Source organism: Pelodiscus sinensis, chromosome 18 (assembly GCF_052426305.1).
Source record: "Pelodiscus sinensis isolate ZL-2025 chromosome 18, ASM5242630v1, whole genome shotgun sequence".
Taxonomy (NCBI): domain Eukaryota; kingdom Metazoa; phylum Chordata; order Testudines; family Trionychidae; genus Pelodiscus; species Pelodiscus sinensis.
In genome coordinates this window covers 34,326,660-34,342,618 of record NC_143069.1, presented here as the reverse complement: position 1 = coordinate 34,342,618, position 15,959 = coordinate 34,326,660, and the positions used below count along the sequence as shown (strand labels likewise).

General features: G+C 73.8%; 1 protein-coding gene across 1 annotated transcript in view; it reads left to right on the top strand.

Moving 5' to 3' along the window:
• The window catches only part of HUWE1 (HECT, UBA and WWE domain containing E3 ubiquitin protein ligase 1), a 65,940-nt gene that overhangs the window by 43,112 nt on the left and 6,869 nt on the right, over positions 1–15,959 (top strand). The window contains 22 exon segments of the mRNA XM_089770217.1: positions 73–244; positions 330–558; positions 662–840; positions 922–1,011; positions 3,603–3,757; positions 4,171–4,216; positions 4,510–4,764; positions 5,624–5,879; positions 5,972–6,105; positions 7,069–7,283; positions 7,384–7,672; positions 8,989–9,091; positions 9,816–10,359; positions 10,643–11,045; positions 11,764–11,882; positions 11,961–12,117; positions 12,581–12,713; positions 12,791–12,993; positions 13,073–13,200; positions 14,184–14,280; positions 14,525–14,674; positions 15,563–15,808. Of these exon segments, the coding sequence (XP_089626343.1) occupies positions 73–244; positions 330–558; positions 662–840; positions 922–1,011; positions 3,603–3,757; positions 4,171–4,216; positions 4,510–4,764; positions 5,624–5,879; positions 5,972–6,105; positions 7,069–7,283; positions 7,384–7,672; positions 8,989–9,091; positions 9,816–10,359; positions 10,643–11,045; positions 11,764–11,882; positions 11,961–12,117; positions 12,581–12,713; positions 12,791–12,993; positions 13,073–13,200; positions 14,184–14,280; positions 14,525–14,674; positions 15,563–15,808 (4,303 nt within the window).

Here is a 15,959-nt window from a genome sequence, read left to right as displayed (position 1 = left end):
GGGGGCGGCCGGGGCCCCTCCCGGGCTGGGGCGCGGGCTCTGGCTGAGCGGCTGCCTCCCTCCCCTCCGCAGGACGACGAGGAGGGCGAGGAGGGCGAGGAGGAGGAGGAGGACGACGAGGGCTCGGAGATGGAGCTGGACGAGGACTACCCCGACATGAACGCCTCGCCCCTGGTGCGCTTCGAGCGCTTCGAGCGGGAGGACGACCTCATCATCGAGTTCGACAACATGTTCTCCAGCGCCAGTAAGGGGCCGGCCGGGGGCGGGGGGCTGCTCTCCGGGTGCTCGGCCCGCGGGCAGCCTCCAACCGCCCCCCTCTGTCCCCCCAGCGGACATCCCTCCCTCCCCGGGCAACATCCCGGCCACCCATCCGCTCATGGTGCGGCACGCGGACCACGGCTCCCTGACCCTCGGCAGCGGCTCCTCCACCACCCGCCTGGCCCAGGGCATCGGGCGCAGCCAGCGGACCCTGCGCCAGCTGACGGCCAACACCGGCCACACCATCCACGTGCACTACCCCGGCACGCGGCAGCCCAACCCCCCCCTCATCCTTCAGAGGTGAGACCCGGGCTGGGCCGGGCCCTGGCTGCCTGCCCCAGAGCGGGGCGCAGCTCGGTGCCAGGGCCCCACCTGACGGCTCACGCCCCTCCCCTCCCTTCAGGTTGCTGGGGCCCTCGGCCGCCGCCGACATCCTGCAGCTCAGCAGCAGCCTCCCCCTGCAGAGCCGGGGCCGCGCGCGCCTGCTGGTGGGCAGCGACGACGTGCACATCATCGCCCGCTCCGACGACGAGCTGCTGGACGACTTCTTCCACGACCAGGGCACGGCCCCCAGCCAGGCAGGCGAGTGCCGGGCCGGGCGCCGGGCGGGGGGGGCTCTGCTCCGCCCGGCCCTGCGCTCACCTGCCCCTCCTCCCTCCGCAGGGACCCTCTCCAGCATCCCCACCGCCCTGACGCGCTGGACCGAGGAGTGCAAGGTGCTGGACGCCGAGAGCATGCACGACTGCGTCTCGGGTGAGCCTCTGGCCCCGCCCCCGTGCCCTGGCCCCGCCCCCGTGCCCTGGCCCCGCCCTAATCCTGACGCGCTGGACGCCGAGAGCATGCACGACTGCGTCTCGGCTGAGCCCCTGGCCCCGCCCCAGCCCCGCCACCCTGACGTGCTGGGCCGAGGAGCGCGAGGTGCTGGACGCCGAGAGCGTGCCCGACTGCGTCTGGTGAGCCCCTGGCCCACCCCCATGGCCTGGCCCCGCCCCGTATCCTAGCTCCGCCCCAGCCCCAACGAGCTGGATGCCAGAGCGTGCCCAACTGCGTCCTGTGAGCCCCTGGCCCCGCCCCGTATCCTAGCTCCGCCCCAGCCCCGACGAGCTGGATGCCGAGAGCGTGCCCGACTGCGTCTCGTGAGCCCCTGGCCCCGCCCCGTATCCTAGCTCCGCCCCAGCCCCGACGAGCTGGATGCCGAGAGCGTGCCCGACTGCGTCTTGTGAGCCCCTGGCCCCGCCCCGTATCCTAGCTCCGCCCCAGCCCCGACGAGCTGGATGCCGAGAGCGTGCCCGACTGCGTCTTGTGAGCCCCTGGCCCCGCCCCGTATCCTAGCTCCGCCCCAGCCCCGACGAGCTGGATGCCGAGAGCGTGCCCGACTGCGTCTTGTGAGCCCCTGGCCCCGCCCCGTATCCTAGCTCCGCCCCAGCCCCGACGAGCTGGATGCCGAGAGCGTGCCCGACTGCGTCTTGTGAGCCCCTGGCCCCGCCCCGTATCCTAGCTCCGCCCCAGCCCCGACGAGCTGGATGCCAGAGCGTGCCCGACTGCGTCTCGTGAGCCCCTGGCCCCGCCCCGTATCCTAGCTCCGCCCCAGCCCCGACGAGCTGGATGCCGAGAGCGTGCCCGACTGCGTCTTGTGAGCCCCTGGCCCCGCCCCGTATCCTAGCTCCGCCCCAGCCCCGACGAGCTGGATGCCAGAGCATGCCCGACTGCGTCTCGGGTGAGCCTCTGGCCCCGCCCCCGTGCCCTGGCCCCGCCCCCGTGCCCTGGCCCTGCCCTAATCCTGACGCGCTGGACGCCGAGAGCATGCCCGACTGCGTCTCGGCTGAGCCCCTGGCCCCGCCCCAGCCCCGCCACCCTGACGTGCTGGGCCGAGGAGCGCGAGGTGCTGGACGCCGAGAGCATGCCCGACTGCGTCTGGTGAGCCCCTGGCCCCGCCCCCATGGCGTGGCCCCGCCCCGTATCCTAGCTCCGCCCCAGCCCTGATGAGCTGGATGCCAGAGCGTGCCCAACTGCGTCCTGTGAGCCCCTGGCCCCGCCCCGTATCCTAGCTCCGCCCCAGCCCCGACGAGCTGGATGCCAGAGCGTGCCCAACTGCGTCCTGTGAGCCCCTGGCCCCGCCCCGTATCCTAGCTCCGCCCCAGCCCCGACGAGCTGGATGCCGAGAGCGTGCCCGACTGCGTCTCGTGAGCCCCTGGCCCCGCCCCGTATCCTAGCTCCGCCCCAGCCCCGACGAGCTGGATGCCGGGAGCGTGCCCGACTGCGTCTCGTGAGCCCCTGGCCCCGCCCCCATGGCCTGGCCCCGCCCCGTATCCTAGCTCCGCCCCAGCCCCGACGAGCTGGATGCCGAGAGCGTGCCCGTCTGCGTCTTGAGCCCCTGGCTCCGCCCCGTATCCTAGCTCCGCCCCAGCCCCGACGAGCTGGATGCCAGAGCGTGCCCGACTGCGTCTCGTGAGCCCCTGGCTCCGCCCCGTATCCTAGCTCCGCCCCAGCCCCGACGAGCTGGATGCCAGAGCGTGCCCGACTGCGTCTCGTGAGCCCCTGGCCCCGCCCCAGCCCCGACGAGCTGGATGCCAGAGCGTGCCCGACTGCGTCTCGTGAGCCCCTGGCCCCGCCCCCATGGCCTGGCCCCGCCCCGTATCCTAGCTCCGCCCTAGCCCCGACGAGCTGGATGCCAGAGCGTGCCCGACTGCGTCTCGTGAGCCCCTGGCCCCGCCCCAGCCCCGACGAGCTGGATGCCAGAGCGTGCCCGACTGCGTCTCGTGAGCCCCTGGCCCCGCCCCGTATCCTAGCTCCGCCCCAGCCCCGACGAGCTGGATGCCGAGAGCGTGCCCGACTGCGTCTCGTGAGCCCCTGGCCCCGCCCCGTATCCTAGCTCCGCCCCAGCCCCGATGAGCTGGATGCCGAGAGCGTGCCCGACTGCGTCTGGTGAGCCCCTGGCCCCGCCCCCATGGCCTGGCCCCGCCCCGTATCCTAGCTCCGCCCCAGCCCCGACGAGCTGGATGCCAGCGTGCCCGACTGCGTCTCGTGAGCCCCTGGCCCCGCCCCCATGGCCTGGCCCCGCCCCGTATCCTAGCTCCGCCCCAGCCCCGACGAGCTGGATGCCGAGAGCGTGCCTGACTGCGTCTGGTGAGCCCCTGGCCCCGCCCCGTATCCTAGCTCCGCCCCAGCCCCGACGAGCTGGATGCCGAGAGCGTGCCTGACTGCGTCTGGTGAGCCCCTGGCCCCGCCCCCATGGCCTGGCCCCGCCCCGTATCCTAGCTCCGCCCCAGCCCCGACGAGCTGGATGCCAGCGTGCCCGACTGCGTCTCGTGAGCCCCGCCCCTAACCCGCCGCCCGCCTCGCAGTGGTGAAGGTCCCCATTGTGAACCACCTGGAGGCGCTGCGGGACGAGGAGCTGGAGGAGCGCCGGGAGAAGCGGCGCAAGCAGCTGGCGGAGGAGGAAGCCAAAGCGGCGGAGAAAGCCAAGGAGGAGAAGGATGGGAAGGAGCCGAACGCCCAGGTGAGGAGCTACAGCTGGGCTCCCTGAGCCAGGCCGCCCCCCCCCCCCCCCCGAGCTGGCGCTGGGGTCTAGGGGACAGGCCCTTTCCAGGGGTGGGAAGTCACTTCTGCGGGGGCTGGGACCTGGGGCAAGGGGTTGGGGTGCAGCGCCCTCCCCCGTCCGTGACGTCGTGGGGGCGCGGCGCTGGGCGATTCCCCACGTGGACTGGCCCGGCCCTGGGCCCAGCCTGGGCAGAGAACAAGGCTCCTCCCGGGGCAGGCACGGAGGGAGGGCAGAGGGCCCCTGGCTGGGAACACGAAGAGAACAGAGTGAGGGGGGCGATGGACCCTGCCCCGAGGGGTCTGTTCTGGCTGCGGGGGGTGCAGGGCCGGGGTCCCGACGGGCCGTCTCACCTTGTCCCTCTTGCTTTGCAGGGGGCGGTGCCCGGCGCCAGCCCGGCCAGCGAGCAGAGCCCAGCGGGTAAGTGCCCCGCCCGGCAGCCCCCTCCCGCCGCCCCGCAGCCGAGGCCCTGGGGGACGAGGTAGTAGATTGTATAGTTTGGAGGGTCACACCCAGTCTCGGAGATGACTATACAGCCTACTGTCTTTCCCGCGGGGTCGCCCTCAGCGCTGCCCGCCGGAGCCAGCCGCCGCCGGACGCCCGGGCCCCTAGCACCGTGTGGGGCGGGATTCCTGCGGTACCGAGCCAGCGCCGGGCCCTCGCCAGCGGGGGCCCCGCCGGCCCCGTCTCACTGCCCTCCCTGCCTCTCCCAGATGCCGCCGGCCGGCCGGATGGCTTCCCCGCCGCCGAGGGCCCCGCCGCCGGCCCCAAGCAGACGCTGGTCGCCCTGGAGAGCCCGCAGCCGGCAGCCGGCAGTGCCGAGCCGCCCCCGGAGCTGGCCGGGCAGCCCAGCGCCGAGGCCTCGCGCCAGCTGCTGGTGCCGGCGGAGCAGGACGACTCCGGGCCGGGAAGGCCCAGCGCTGACGCTGAGGCCACCCAGATGGAGCTGTCACCCGCCCCCACCATCAGTACGTTGGGTGCAGCAGGGCGCCTGGGTTCTCCCCTTGGCTGGGGGGGGGGACTAGTGGTTAGAGCTGGGAGCCTGGCGCCTGTCATCCCCCCCCCCCCGAGATGGGGAGGACTAGTGGTTAGAGCTGGGAGCCTGGCGCCTGTCATCCCCCCCCCCCCCCGAGATGGGGAGGACTAGTGGTTAGAGCTGGGAGCCTGGCGCCTGTCATCCCCCCCCCCCCCCGAGACGGGGAGGACTAGTGGTTAGAGCTGGGAGCCTGGCGCCTGTCATCCCCCCCCCCCCCCGAGACGGGGAGGACTAGTGGTTAGAGCTGGGAGCCTGGCGCCTGTCATCCCCCCCCCCCCCCCCGAGACGGGGAGGACTAGTGGTTAGAGCTGGGAGCCTGGCGCCTGTCATCCCCCCCCCCCCCCCCGAGACGGGGAGGACTAGTGGTTAGAGCTGGGATCCTGGCGCCTGTCATCCCCCCCCCCCTCCTCGAGACGGGGAGAACTAGTGGTTAGAGCTGGGAGCCTGGCGCCTGTCATCCCCCCTCCCCCCCCGAGACGGGGAGGACTAGTGGTTAGAGCTGGGATCCTGGCGCCTGTCATCCCCCCCCCCTCCCCGAGACGGGGAGAACTAGTGGTTAGAGCTGGGAGCCGAGTGCCTGGGTTCTTCCCCGACTCGGGGGGAGGACTAGTGGTTAGAACGGGGCAGCTGGGAGCTGGGCGCCTGGGTTCTTCCTCTGGCTAGGAGAGGGGGAGGGGGTGGGGTTGGAGGGTTGGCTGGATTACTGGCTGACCTTGGAAGGCACCTTCCCCTCTTTGTGCCTCAGTTTCCCTTTGGACTCCTCCTGACGCTCCCTCCCGTTTCTCCCCCAGCCTCGCTGTCCCCAGAGCGGGCGGAGGACTCGGACGCCCTGACGGCCGTGAGCAGCCAGCTGGAGGGCTCGCCCATGGACACCAGCAGCCTGGCCTCCTGCAACCTGGAGGAGGGCGTGGGGGAGGGCGCTGTGCCCAGTGGGGCAGAGCCACCTCCCGCCCACCGGGCCCCCGGGGCAGAGCCAGGGGAGCAGCGCCCCGAGGGCCAGGCCGGGGTCGACAGCCTGGCCGATGCCGGGCAGCAGGGGGAGGACAGGTACGGGCAGGGTGTGGAGGGGGGCGGGGGTGTGGCGAGGGGGCTTACGGGGCCTCCCCGCCTCCAGCTCACCCCTGGCTCCCACCCTCCAGTTCTCCCCCCGCTTCGTCCTCGGAGAGCTCCTCCACCAGGGACTCGGCCGTGGCCCTCTCCGGAGCCGACTCCCGCGGGATCCTGGAGGAGCCGCTCCCCTCCACCAGCAGCGAAGAGGAGGACCCGCTCGCAGGTACCGGGGCCGGCGTGGGCCAGGGACAGGCTGGGCCCCACAGCTACTCAGAGTGAACCATGCTGCCGGAACCTGCCATGCTCAGCCGAGCTGTCCGGCCCGGCGTTGTGTGCGGCTGTTCCCCAGCCACCCCGCCCCAGAGGTGGCTGCATCCCAGCCCCAGGCAACTTGTCCTCCCTGGCGTTCTGTGCGGCTGTTCCCCAGCTGCCCCGCCCCAGAGGTGGCTGCATCCCAGCCCCAGGCAACTTGTCCTCCCTGGCGTTCTGTGCGGCTGTTCCCCAGCTGCCCCGCCCCAGAGGTGGCTGCATCCCAGCCCCAGGCAACTTGTCCTCCCTGGCGTTCTGTGCAGCTGTTCCCCAGCTGCCCCGCCCCAGAGGTGGCTGCATCCCAGCCCCAGGCAACTTGTCCTCCCTGGCGTTCTGTGCGGCTATTCCCCAGCCGCCCCGCCCCAGAGGTGGCTGCATCCCAGCCCCAGGCAACTTGTCCTCCCTGGCGTTCTGTGCGGCTGTTCCCCAGCTGCCCCGCCCCAGAGGTGGCTGCATCCCAGCCCCAGGCAACTTGTCCTCCCTGGCGTTCTGTGCGGTTGTTCCCCAGCTGCCCCGCCCCAGAGGTGGCTGCATCCCAGCCCCAGGCAACTTGTCCTCCCCGGCGTTCTGTGCGGCTGTTCCCCAGCTGCCCCGCCCCAGAGGTGGCTGCATCCCAGCCCCAGGCAACTTGTCCTCCCTGGTGTTCTGTGTGGCTATTCCCCAGCCGCCCCGCCCCAGAGGTGGCTGCATCCCAGCCCCAGGCAACTTGTCCTCCGCGGCATTCTGTGCGGCTGTTCCCCAGCCGCCCCGCCCCAGAGGTGGCCGCATCCCAGCCCCAGGCAACTTGTCCTCCGCGGCGTTCTGTGCGGCTGTTCCCCAGCCGCCCCGCCCCAGAGGTAGCTACATTACCTGGTGATGCCTCATCATCTCCTTTCAGGAATAAACCTCCCTGAGGGCGTGGACCCTTCCTTCCTGGCAGCCTTGCCGGACGACATCCGGCGCGAGGTGCTGCAGAACCAGCTGGGCATCCGGCCGCCAGCCCGGCCCCCACCCACCGCCACCACCCCCACCCCACCTGTGGTGAGCAACCCCGGGCTGACAGAGGTCAGCCCCGAGTTCCTGGCCGCCCTGCCCCCCGCCATCCAGGAGGAGGTAGGTGCTGCCGCGGAGGTGGAGGTGGGTGCAGCTCCCTGGCAGGGGCCGGTGGGGGGGGTCCTGGCTCGGCCCCCTAGGCAGTGACCTGTCCCTGCAGGTGCTGGCACAGCAGCGGGTGGAGCAGCAGCGGCGGGAGCTGGCACAGGGCACCAGCTCGGACACGCCCATGGACCCGGTGACCTTCATCCAGACGCTGCCCTCAGACCTGCGGCGCTCGGTGCTGGAGGACATGGAGGACAGCGTGCTGGCCGTCATGCCGCCCGACATCGCTGCTGAGGCTCAGGCCCTGCGCCGCGAGCAGGAGGCCCGGCAGCGCCAGCTCATGCACGAGCGTCTCTTCGGCCATTCCAGCACCTCGGCCCTGTCGGCCATCCTGCGCAGCCCAGGTGGGGACCCCCCTAGATCGCCCCGCGCCCCGTCCCCATTGGCCATCCCTCGCCGCCCAGGTGGGGACCCCCCTAGATCGCCCCGCGCCCCGTCCCCATTGGCCATCCCTCGCCGCCCAGGTGGGGACCCCCCTAGATCGCCCCGCGCCCCGTCCCCATTGGCCATCCCTCGCCGCCCAGGTGGGGACCCCCCTAGATCGCCCCGCGCCCCGTCCCCATTGGCCATCCCTCGCCGCCCAGGTGGGGACCCCCCTAGATCGCCCCGCGCCCCGTCCCCATTGGCCATCCCTCGCCGCCCAGGTGGGGACCCCCCTAGATCGCCCCGCGCCCCGTCCCCATTGGCCATCCCTCGCCGCCCAGGTGGGGACCCCCCTAGATCGCCCCGCGCCCCGTCCCCATTGGCCATCCCTCGCCGCCCAGGTGGGGACCCCCCTAGATCGCCCCGCGCCCCGTCCCCATTGGCCATCCCTCGCCGCCCAGGTGGGGACCCCCCTAGATCGCCCCGCGCCCCGTCCCCATTGGCCATCCCTCGCCGCCCAGGTGGGGACCCCCCTAGATCGCCCCGCGCCCCGTCCCCATTGGCCATCCCTCGCCGCCCAGGTGGGGACCCCCCTAGATCGCCCCGCGCCCCGTCCCCATTGGCCATCCCTCGCCGCCCAGGTGGGGACCCCCCCTAGATCGCCCCGCGCCCCGTCCTCATTGGCCATCCCTCGCCGCCCAGGTGGGGACCCCCCCTAGATCGCCCCGCGCCCCGTCCCCATTGGCCATCCCTCGCCGCCCAGGTGGGGACCCCCCCTAGATCGCCCCGCGCCCCGTCCCCATTGGCCATCCCTCGCCGCCCAGGTGGGGACCCCGTAGCTCCCCCCGCGCCGCCCGGGTCGGGACCCCCCTAGATCGCCCCGCGCCCCGTCCCCATTGGCCATCCCTCGCCGCCCGGGTGGGGACCCCCCTAGATCGCCCCGTGCCCCGTCCCCATTGGCCATCCCTCGCTGCCCGGGTGGGATCCCCCTTAGATCTCCCCGTTCCCATTGGCCATCCCTCGCCGCCCAGGTGGGGACCCCCCTAGATCACCCCGCGCCCCGTCCCCATTGGCCATCCCTCGCTGCCCGGGTGGGATCCCCCTTAGATCTCCCCGTCCCCATTGGCCATCCCTCGCCGCCCAGGTGGGGACCCCCCTAGATCACCCCGCGCCCCGTCCCCATTGGCCATCCCTCGCCGCCCGGGTGGGATCCCCCTTAGATCCTCCGGGGGAGCCCCCGATGGCCCCTGCTTGTCCTGCAGCCCCAACTCCCGTCCCCTCCGCTCTCCTCCTGCAGCCTTCACCAGCCGGCTGAGCGGGAACCGTGGGGTGCAGTACACGCGCCTGGCCGTGCAGAGAGGGGGGACCTTCCACATGGGCGGCAGCAGCAGTCACAGCAGGTACCCCCAGGCCCGGCTGAGGGGCTCTCCTGGGGCGCGGGCGCTTAGCCGCGGGGACTCGCCCACCTCTGGCGGGGCAGTGGGGTCTGGTGGTTGGAGCCGGGGGGCCTGAAGGCCAGACCCCGGCTCTCTTCCTGGCTCGGACTGGGGTGGTTGGGGCCTGGATGCCGGGGTTCCAGGCTGTGCCGGGGGAGGGGAGTGGAGACTGACAGTGATGGCCTGGGGGGGGAGAGGCTGGCTCCGGGGGCCGGCTCCGGGGGCCCTGACCCTTCCGGAGGAGGGGAGTGGGGACTGCCGGTGATGGGCTGGGGGGTCTCCAGGCCGTGCCAGGGGAGGGGAGTGGGGACTGCCGGTGACGGGCAGGGGGGTCTCCAGGCCGTGCCAGGGGAGGGGAGTGGGGACTGCCGGTGATGGGCAGGGGGCTGGCTCCGGGGGAGGGGAGTGGGGACTGCCAGTGATGGGCAGGGGGCTGGCTCCGGGGGCCCAGGCCCCGCCGGGGGAGGGGAGTGGGGACTGCTGGTGATGGGCAGGGGGCTGGCTCCGGGGGAGGGGAGGGGAGTGGGGACTGCCGGTGATGGGCAGGGGGCTGGCTCCGGGGGAGGGGAGCGGGCACTGCCGGTGATGGGCAGGGGGCTGGCTCCGGGGGAGGGGAGGGGAGTGGGGACTGCCGGTGATGGGCAGGGGGCCGGCTCCGGGGCCCAGGCCTGACCTCCCTGCCCCCCAGGCCGTCGGGCAGCGCGGCGGACAGCCTGCTGCGCCTGCGGGGCCGCCTGCTGCTGGACCACGAGGCGCTGTCCTGCCTGCTGGTGCTGCTGTTCGTGGACGAGCCCAAGCTGAACACCAGCCGGCTGCACCGGGTGCTGCGCAACCTCTGCTACCACGGGCAGACGCGGGGCTGGGTGCTGCGCAGCCTGCTGTCCATCCTGCAGCGCAGCAGCGAGAGCGAGGCCTGCCTGGAGACGCCCAAGGGGCCGCCCGAGGAGCGGGCCAAGCGGGCGGCCAAGCCCGGCGCCCCCGAGGGCCGCCCCCTGGACCTGCTGCACAAGATGGAGGCCCGCAGCTCCGGCCAGCTCTCCTGGCTCTCCGTCTCCATGGACGCCGCCCTGGGCTGCCGCACCAACATCTTCCAGATCCAGCGGGCCGGCGGGCGCAAGCACACGGAGAAGCACGCCGCCTCGGCCGCCGCCGGCTCCACCGTGCACATCCACCCCCAGGCCGCCCCCGTGGTCTGCCGCCACGTGCTGGACACGCTCATCCAGCTGGCCAAGGTGCCGCAGGGGCCGGGCGGGGCGGGGCGGGATTAGCTGCGGAAACATTTGCCTGATGGTGGGCGAGTCGGTCCCCCCTTGCTGCCTCTAGCAGAGGGGTGGGGGGAGCCGGGGCCCGGCCACTTGGGGGCGCCGGGGCCTGCTCGAGTCCCTCTGTCGCTGCTCCCCCAGCGCTTCCCCTCTGACGGGGGGGGGAGGGGGGCAGGCCCTTGCAGCCGTATGTGCAGCTGCCACCCCCCAGAGGCGGCTGCATCTCAGGCTCGGTCTCCCCCCCCCCCCCCAGGTGTTCCCCAGCCACTTCACGCAGCAGCGGCCCAAGGAGGCGCCCTGCGACGGGGAGCGCGGCGCCCGGCCCACGGGCAGCCCCGGCCAGGCCAGCGGCATCTCCACCGACTTCTGGGACTTGCTGGTCAAACTGGACAACATGAACGTGAGCCGCAAGGGCAAGAACTCGGTCAAGGCGGCGCCGGTGAGCGCGGGCGCCGAGGGCGAGAGCGCCCCCTGCAGCCTGGAGGCCTCGCCGCTGGGCCAGCTCATGAACATGCTGTCGCACCCCGTCATCCGGCGCAGCTCGCTGCTGACCGAGAAGCTGCTGCGCCTGCTGTCGCTCATCTCCATCGCCCTGCCTGAGAACAAGGCGCCCGAGGGGCCGGGCGCTGCCCCCGCCCCCGCCCCCGCCACCCCAGGTGGGCACCGCCCTGCCCCGAGCCATGGCCCTGCTCGCCCTGCGCCTGCCCCAGCGCCGCCCTGCCCCGGGCCGTGGCCCCGATCGCCCTGCGCCTGCCCCAGCACCGCCCTGCCCCGAGCCATGGTCCCACTCGCCCTGCCCCGGCCCCAGCACCGCCCTGCCCCGAGCCATGGCCCTGCTCGCCCTGCGCCTGCCCCAGCGCTGCCCTGCCCCGGGCCATGGCCCCGCTCGCCCTGCGCCTGCCCCAGCACCGCCCTGCCCCGAGCCATGGTCCCACTCGCCCTGCGCCTGCCCCAGCACCGCCCTGCCCCGGGCTGTGGCCCCGCTCGCCCTGCGCCTGCCCCAGCACCGCCCTGCCCCGGGCCATGGCCCCGCTCGCCCTGCGCCTGCCCCAGCGCCGCCCTGCCCCGGGCCGTGGCCCCGCTCGCCCTGCGCCTGCCCCAGCACCGCCCTGCCCCGAGCCATGGCCCTGCTCGCCCTGCGCCTGCCCCAGCGCCGCCCTGCCCCGGGCCGTGGCCCCGCTCGCCCTGCGCCTGCCCCAGCGCCGCCCTGCCCCGGGCCGTGGCCCCGCTCGCCCTGCGCCTGCCCCAGCACCGCCCTGCCCCAGGCCGTGGCCCCGCTCACCCTGCGCCAGGCCATGGCCCCGCTTGCCCTGCACCGGCCCCAGCGCCGCCCTGCCCTCGGGTCATGGGGCACTAACCCTGCACTGTCCCCAGCAGCCCCCGCCAAGGGCAGCAAGTCTCCGGCCAAGGCGGGAGAGGCGGGCAGCGGCGGGACAGAGGGCAAGACGGTGGCATCGGGCCTGACAGAAAACCAGCTGCAGCTGTCGGTGGAGGTAAGCCTGGGGCATTGGCCGCCCGGCGCCAGCCAGCGCCCTCCCCACACCCGCTTCACGCCCGGTCCCTCCCCACAGGTGCTGACGTCGCACTCCTGCTCGGAGGAGGGGCTGGAGGACGCGGCCAACGTCCTGCTCCAGCTGTCGCGGGGCGACTCGCCCACCCGGGACACGGTCCTCCGGCTGCTGCTCAGCGGGGCCCGGCAGCTGGGCTACACGCTCTGCAAACAGATCGGTAACAGGCTGGGCTGGTGGGGGCGCGGGGGATTGCGGCGGGGCGGGATGCCGGGGGGGGCGCCGAGGCGGATTGCGGGTGCTGAGGGGGCGGGCTGCGGAGGGGGTGCCTGGCATGCCGAGGGGGATTGCGGGGGGTGCCGAGGGGGATTGCGGGGGGTGCCGAGGGGGATTGCGGGGTGCCGAGGGGGCGCCTGGCATGCCGAGGGGGATGGGGCGGGGTGCCGAGGGGGCGCCTGGCATGCCGAGGGGGATTGTGGGGTGCGGGGTGCCGAGGGGGGTTGCGGGGCGCCGAGGGGGATTGTGGGGTGCGGGGCGCCGAGGGGGGTTGCGGGGCGCCGAGGGGGATTGCGGGGTGCCGAGGGGGCGCCTGGCATGCCGAGGGGGATGGGGCGGGGTGCCGAGGGGGGTTGCGGGGGGCGGGGCCAGCAGGGAAGAGCTGAGGAAGGTCTGGGGGCCCCCAGGCACGCTGCTGGCGGAGCTGCGGGAGTACAACCTGGAGCAGCAGCGGCGGGCGCACTGCGAGTTGCTCTCCCCCGACGGGCTCCCCGAGGAGCAGCCCCAGGCCACCAAGCTGAAGGGCAAGATGCAGAGCAGGTGAGTGGCCCCCCCGCCTCCCCCCCCCCCCCCCGCCCGCCCGCCCCACAGGGCCCCACTAAGCCCTGCCCCGGCAGGTTCGACGTGGCGGAGAACGTGGTGATCGTGGCTTCCCAGAAGCGGGCGCTGGGCGGGCGGGAGCTGCAGCTGCCCTCCATGTCCGTGCTGACCTCCAAGACCTCCACCCAGAAGTTCTTCCTGCGCGTGCTGCAGGTGGTGATCCAGCTGCGGGACGACACGCGGCGCGCCAACAAGAAAGCCAAGCAGACGGGCCGCCTAGGTAGGGCGCTGGGCCGGGGCGGGGGCCCCTGGGGGCGGGGACCCCCGGCAGCCGCACTGACCCGTCTCCCCTCCAGCAGGTAGCTCCGCTCTGGGCTCAGCTAGCAGCATCCAGGCCGCTGTCCGGCAGCTGGAGGCTGAGGCTGACGCCATTATACAAATGGTACGTGAGGGGCAGCGGGCGCGGCGGCAGCAGCAGGCAGCAACGGTTAGCATGGGGCCGGTGGCGCTTGGGGCCACTCCACGGGGTCCGCTCCCCTGCCCGGGACTCCCCTGGCTCGGGGGCGCCATCTCCCCCCCCCCCCCCCCCCAACTAGCGGGCATGGGAGCCGCTGGCCCGCGTGGCCTGAACTGGCCGGCCAGCCCTGGGGCCGATTCCTCCCCACGCCCTCTTGCCCTTCGGGGGCCCCCCCCGCTGGCGCCCTCAGGGGCGGGGAGCTGGGAGGCCTGGGTCCTCTGCTGCGGGAGGGGTACGCACCTAATGGCTCCCCCCCCGCTGGCGCCCTCAGGGGCGGGGAGCCGGGAGGCCTGGGTCCTCTGCTGCGGGAGGGGTACGCACCTAATGGCTCCCCCCCCCCCGCTGGCGCCCTCAGGGGCGGGGAGCTGGGAGGCCTGGGTCCTCTGCTGCGGGAGGGGTACGCACCTAATGGCTCCCCCCCCCCGCTGGCGCCCTCAGGGGCGGGGAGCCGGGAGGCCTGGGTCCTCTGCTGCGGGAGGGGTACGCACCTAATGGCTCCCCCCCCCCCGCTGGCGCCCTCAGGGGCGGGGAGCTGGGAGGCCTGGGTCCTCTGCTGCGGGAGGGGTACGCACCTAATGGCTCCCCCCCCCGCTGGCGCCCTCAGGGGCGGGGAGCCGAAGGGCCTGGGTCCTCTGCTGCGGGAGGGGTACGCACCTAATGGCTCCCCCCCCCGCTGGCGCCCTCAGGGGCGGGGAGCCGAAGGGCCTGGGTCCTCTGCTGCGGGAGGGGTATGCACCTAATGGCTCCCAGCCCCGGGGCCCCCCTCCCCCCCCGTAGGCCTAGGGGGGTGGGAGTATTCTGCCCCCCCGGGGAGGCCCCCCCGCATGCCCTCTGCCCTCATCCGCCTGCCGGGGCGGGGCCATTGCGGGTCCATGCATGCCCTCGATCCCGTCACCCCAGCCGCTGCCGGACAGCCCGTCCCTCCGGCCCCCTGACCCCCTGTTCCCACGCAGTCCGAGGCCAGCCAGTCGGAGGGGCCGGGTCGCCGGGACGAGTCGCCCATGGACGTGGACCAGCCCTCGCCAGCCCCGCAGGACGCCCCGGCGGTCGGTGAGTGCCTGGGCTGGGCTGGCCGCGGAGATGCAGCCACTCTGGGGCGGGCGCCGGGCGGCTTCCCAAAAAATACCCACCCGCAAAAACAGCGCGGAGCAGGGCCGGCCGCGCTCGTCACTTCCTGGGCCGCGCCCCCTCCGCGGGGCCTGGCCGGGGACGCGGGAAATCCCGCGTGTCCCACAGCGGCGGGACTGCGCTGCCTGGGCCCGAGTCGCTGCCGCATGAGCCTCCCGCCTTGCAGGTTCGGAAGGGCCCCAGCCTGCGGACAAGGACGAGCGCCCCCCAGACCTGCCCCTCCTCAGCGAGCAGCTGCACCTGGATGAGCTCTGGGCCATGCTGGGCGAGTGCCTGAAGGAGCTGGAGGAGTCCCACGACCAGCACGCTGTCCTGGGTGAGCGCCGGCCCAGGGCTCCCTGCCGCCGCGGCCGGGCCGGTCCCCCCATCTCCCGCCCCCACCCCCCCGTGCCAAGCTGCAGCGGGCGGGGCCGGTCCCACCCCCCGATCTCACCCCCCTAGCGCCAAGCTGCAGCGGGCGGGGCCAGGCACCCTCAATCTCAGCCCCCCAAGCTGTAGTGGGCGGGGCCGGTCCCTTGATCTCACCCCCCCCAGCGCCAGGCTGCAGCGGGCGGGGCCAGGCACCCTCAATCTCAGCCCCCCCCCAGCGCCAAGCTGCAGCGGGCGGGGCCAGGCACCCTCGATCTCAGCCCCCCCCCAGCGCCAAGCTGCAGCGGGCGGGGCCAGGCACCCTCAATCTCAGCCCCCCAAGCTGTAGTGGGCGGGGCCGGTCCCTCGATCTCACCCCCCCAGCGCCAGGCTGCAGCGGGCGGGGCCAGGCACCCTCAATCTCAGCCCCCCAAGCTGTAGTGGGCGGGGCCGGTCCCTCGATCTCACCCCCCCCAGCGCCAGGCTGCAGCGGGCGGGGCCAGGCACCCTCAATCTCAGCCCCCCAAGCTGTAGTGGGCGGGGCCGGTCCCTCGATCTCACCCCCCCCAGCGCCAGGCTGCAGCGGGCGGGGCCAGGCACCCTCAATCTCAGCCCCCCAAGCTGCAGCGGGCGGGGCCAGGCACCCTCGATCTCAGCCCCCCAAGCTGCAGTGGGCGGGGCCGGTCCCTCGATCTCACCCCCCCAGCGCCAGGCTGCAGCGGGCGGGGCCAGGCACCCTCAATCTCAGCCCCCCAAGCTGCAGCGGGCGGGGCCAGGCACCCTCAATCTCAGCCCCCCAAGCTGCAGCGGGCCATGGATGGGGGCCAGACCCACCGAGCTCCCGTTCTCCCTGCAGTGCTGCAGCCGGCCGTGGAAGCCTTCTTCCTGGTGCACGCCACAGAGCGGGAGAGCAAGCCGCCAGTGCGGGACACGCGTGAGAGTCAGCTGGCCCACATCAAGGACGAGCCACCGCCCCTGTCGCCCGCCCCCCTCACACCCGCCACCCCCTCCTCGCTGGACCCCTTCTTCTCCCGCGAGCCCTCCTCCATGCACATCTCCTCCAGCCTGCCCCCCGACACACAGAAGTTCCTGCGCTTTGCCGGTGAGGGGCACAGCCTGGTTGCAGGGAACTGGGGTCTAGTTGGCACAAGGGGCAGTGGAGGCGGATGAGGGGGCAGAGCCCTGGGGCCCGGTTGGCACAAGGGGCAGCGTATGGAGCTGGGGGGGGCAGAGCCCTGGGGGAATTGGGGCCC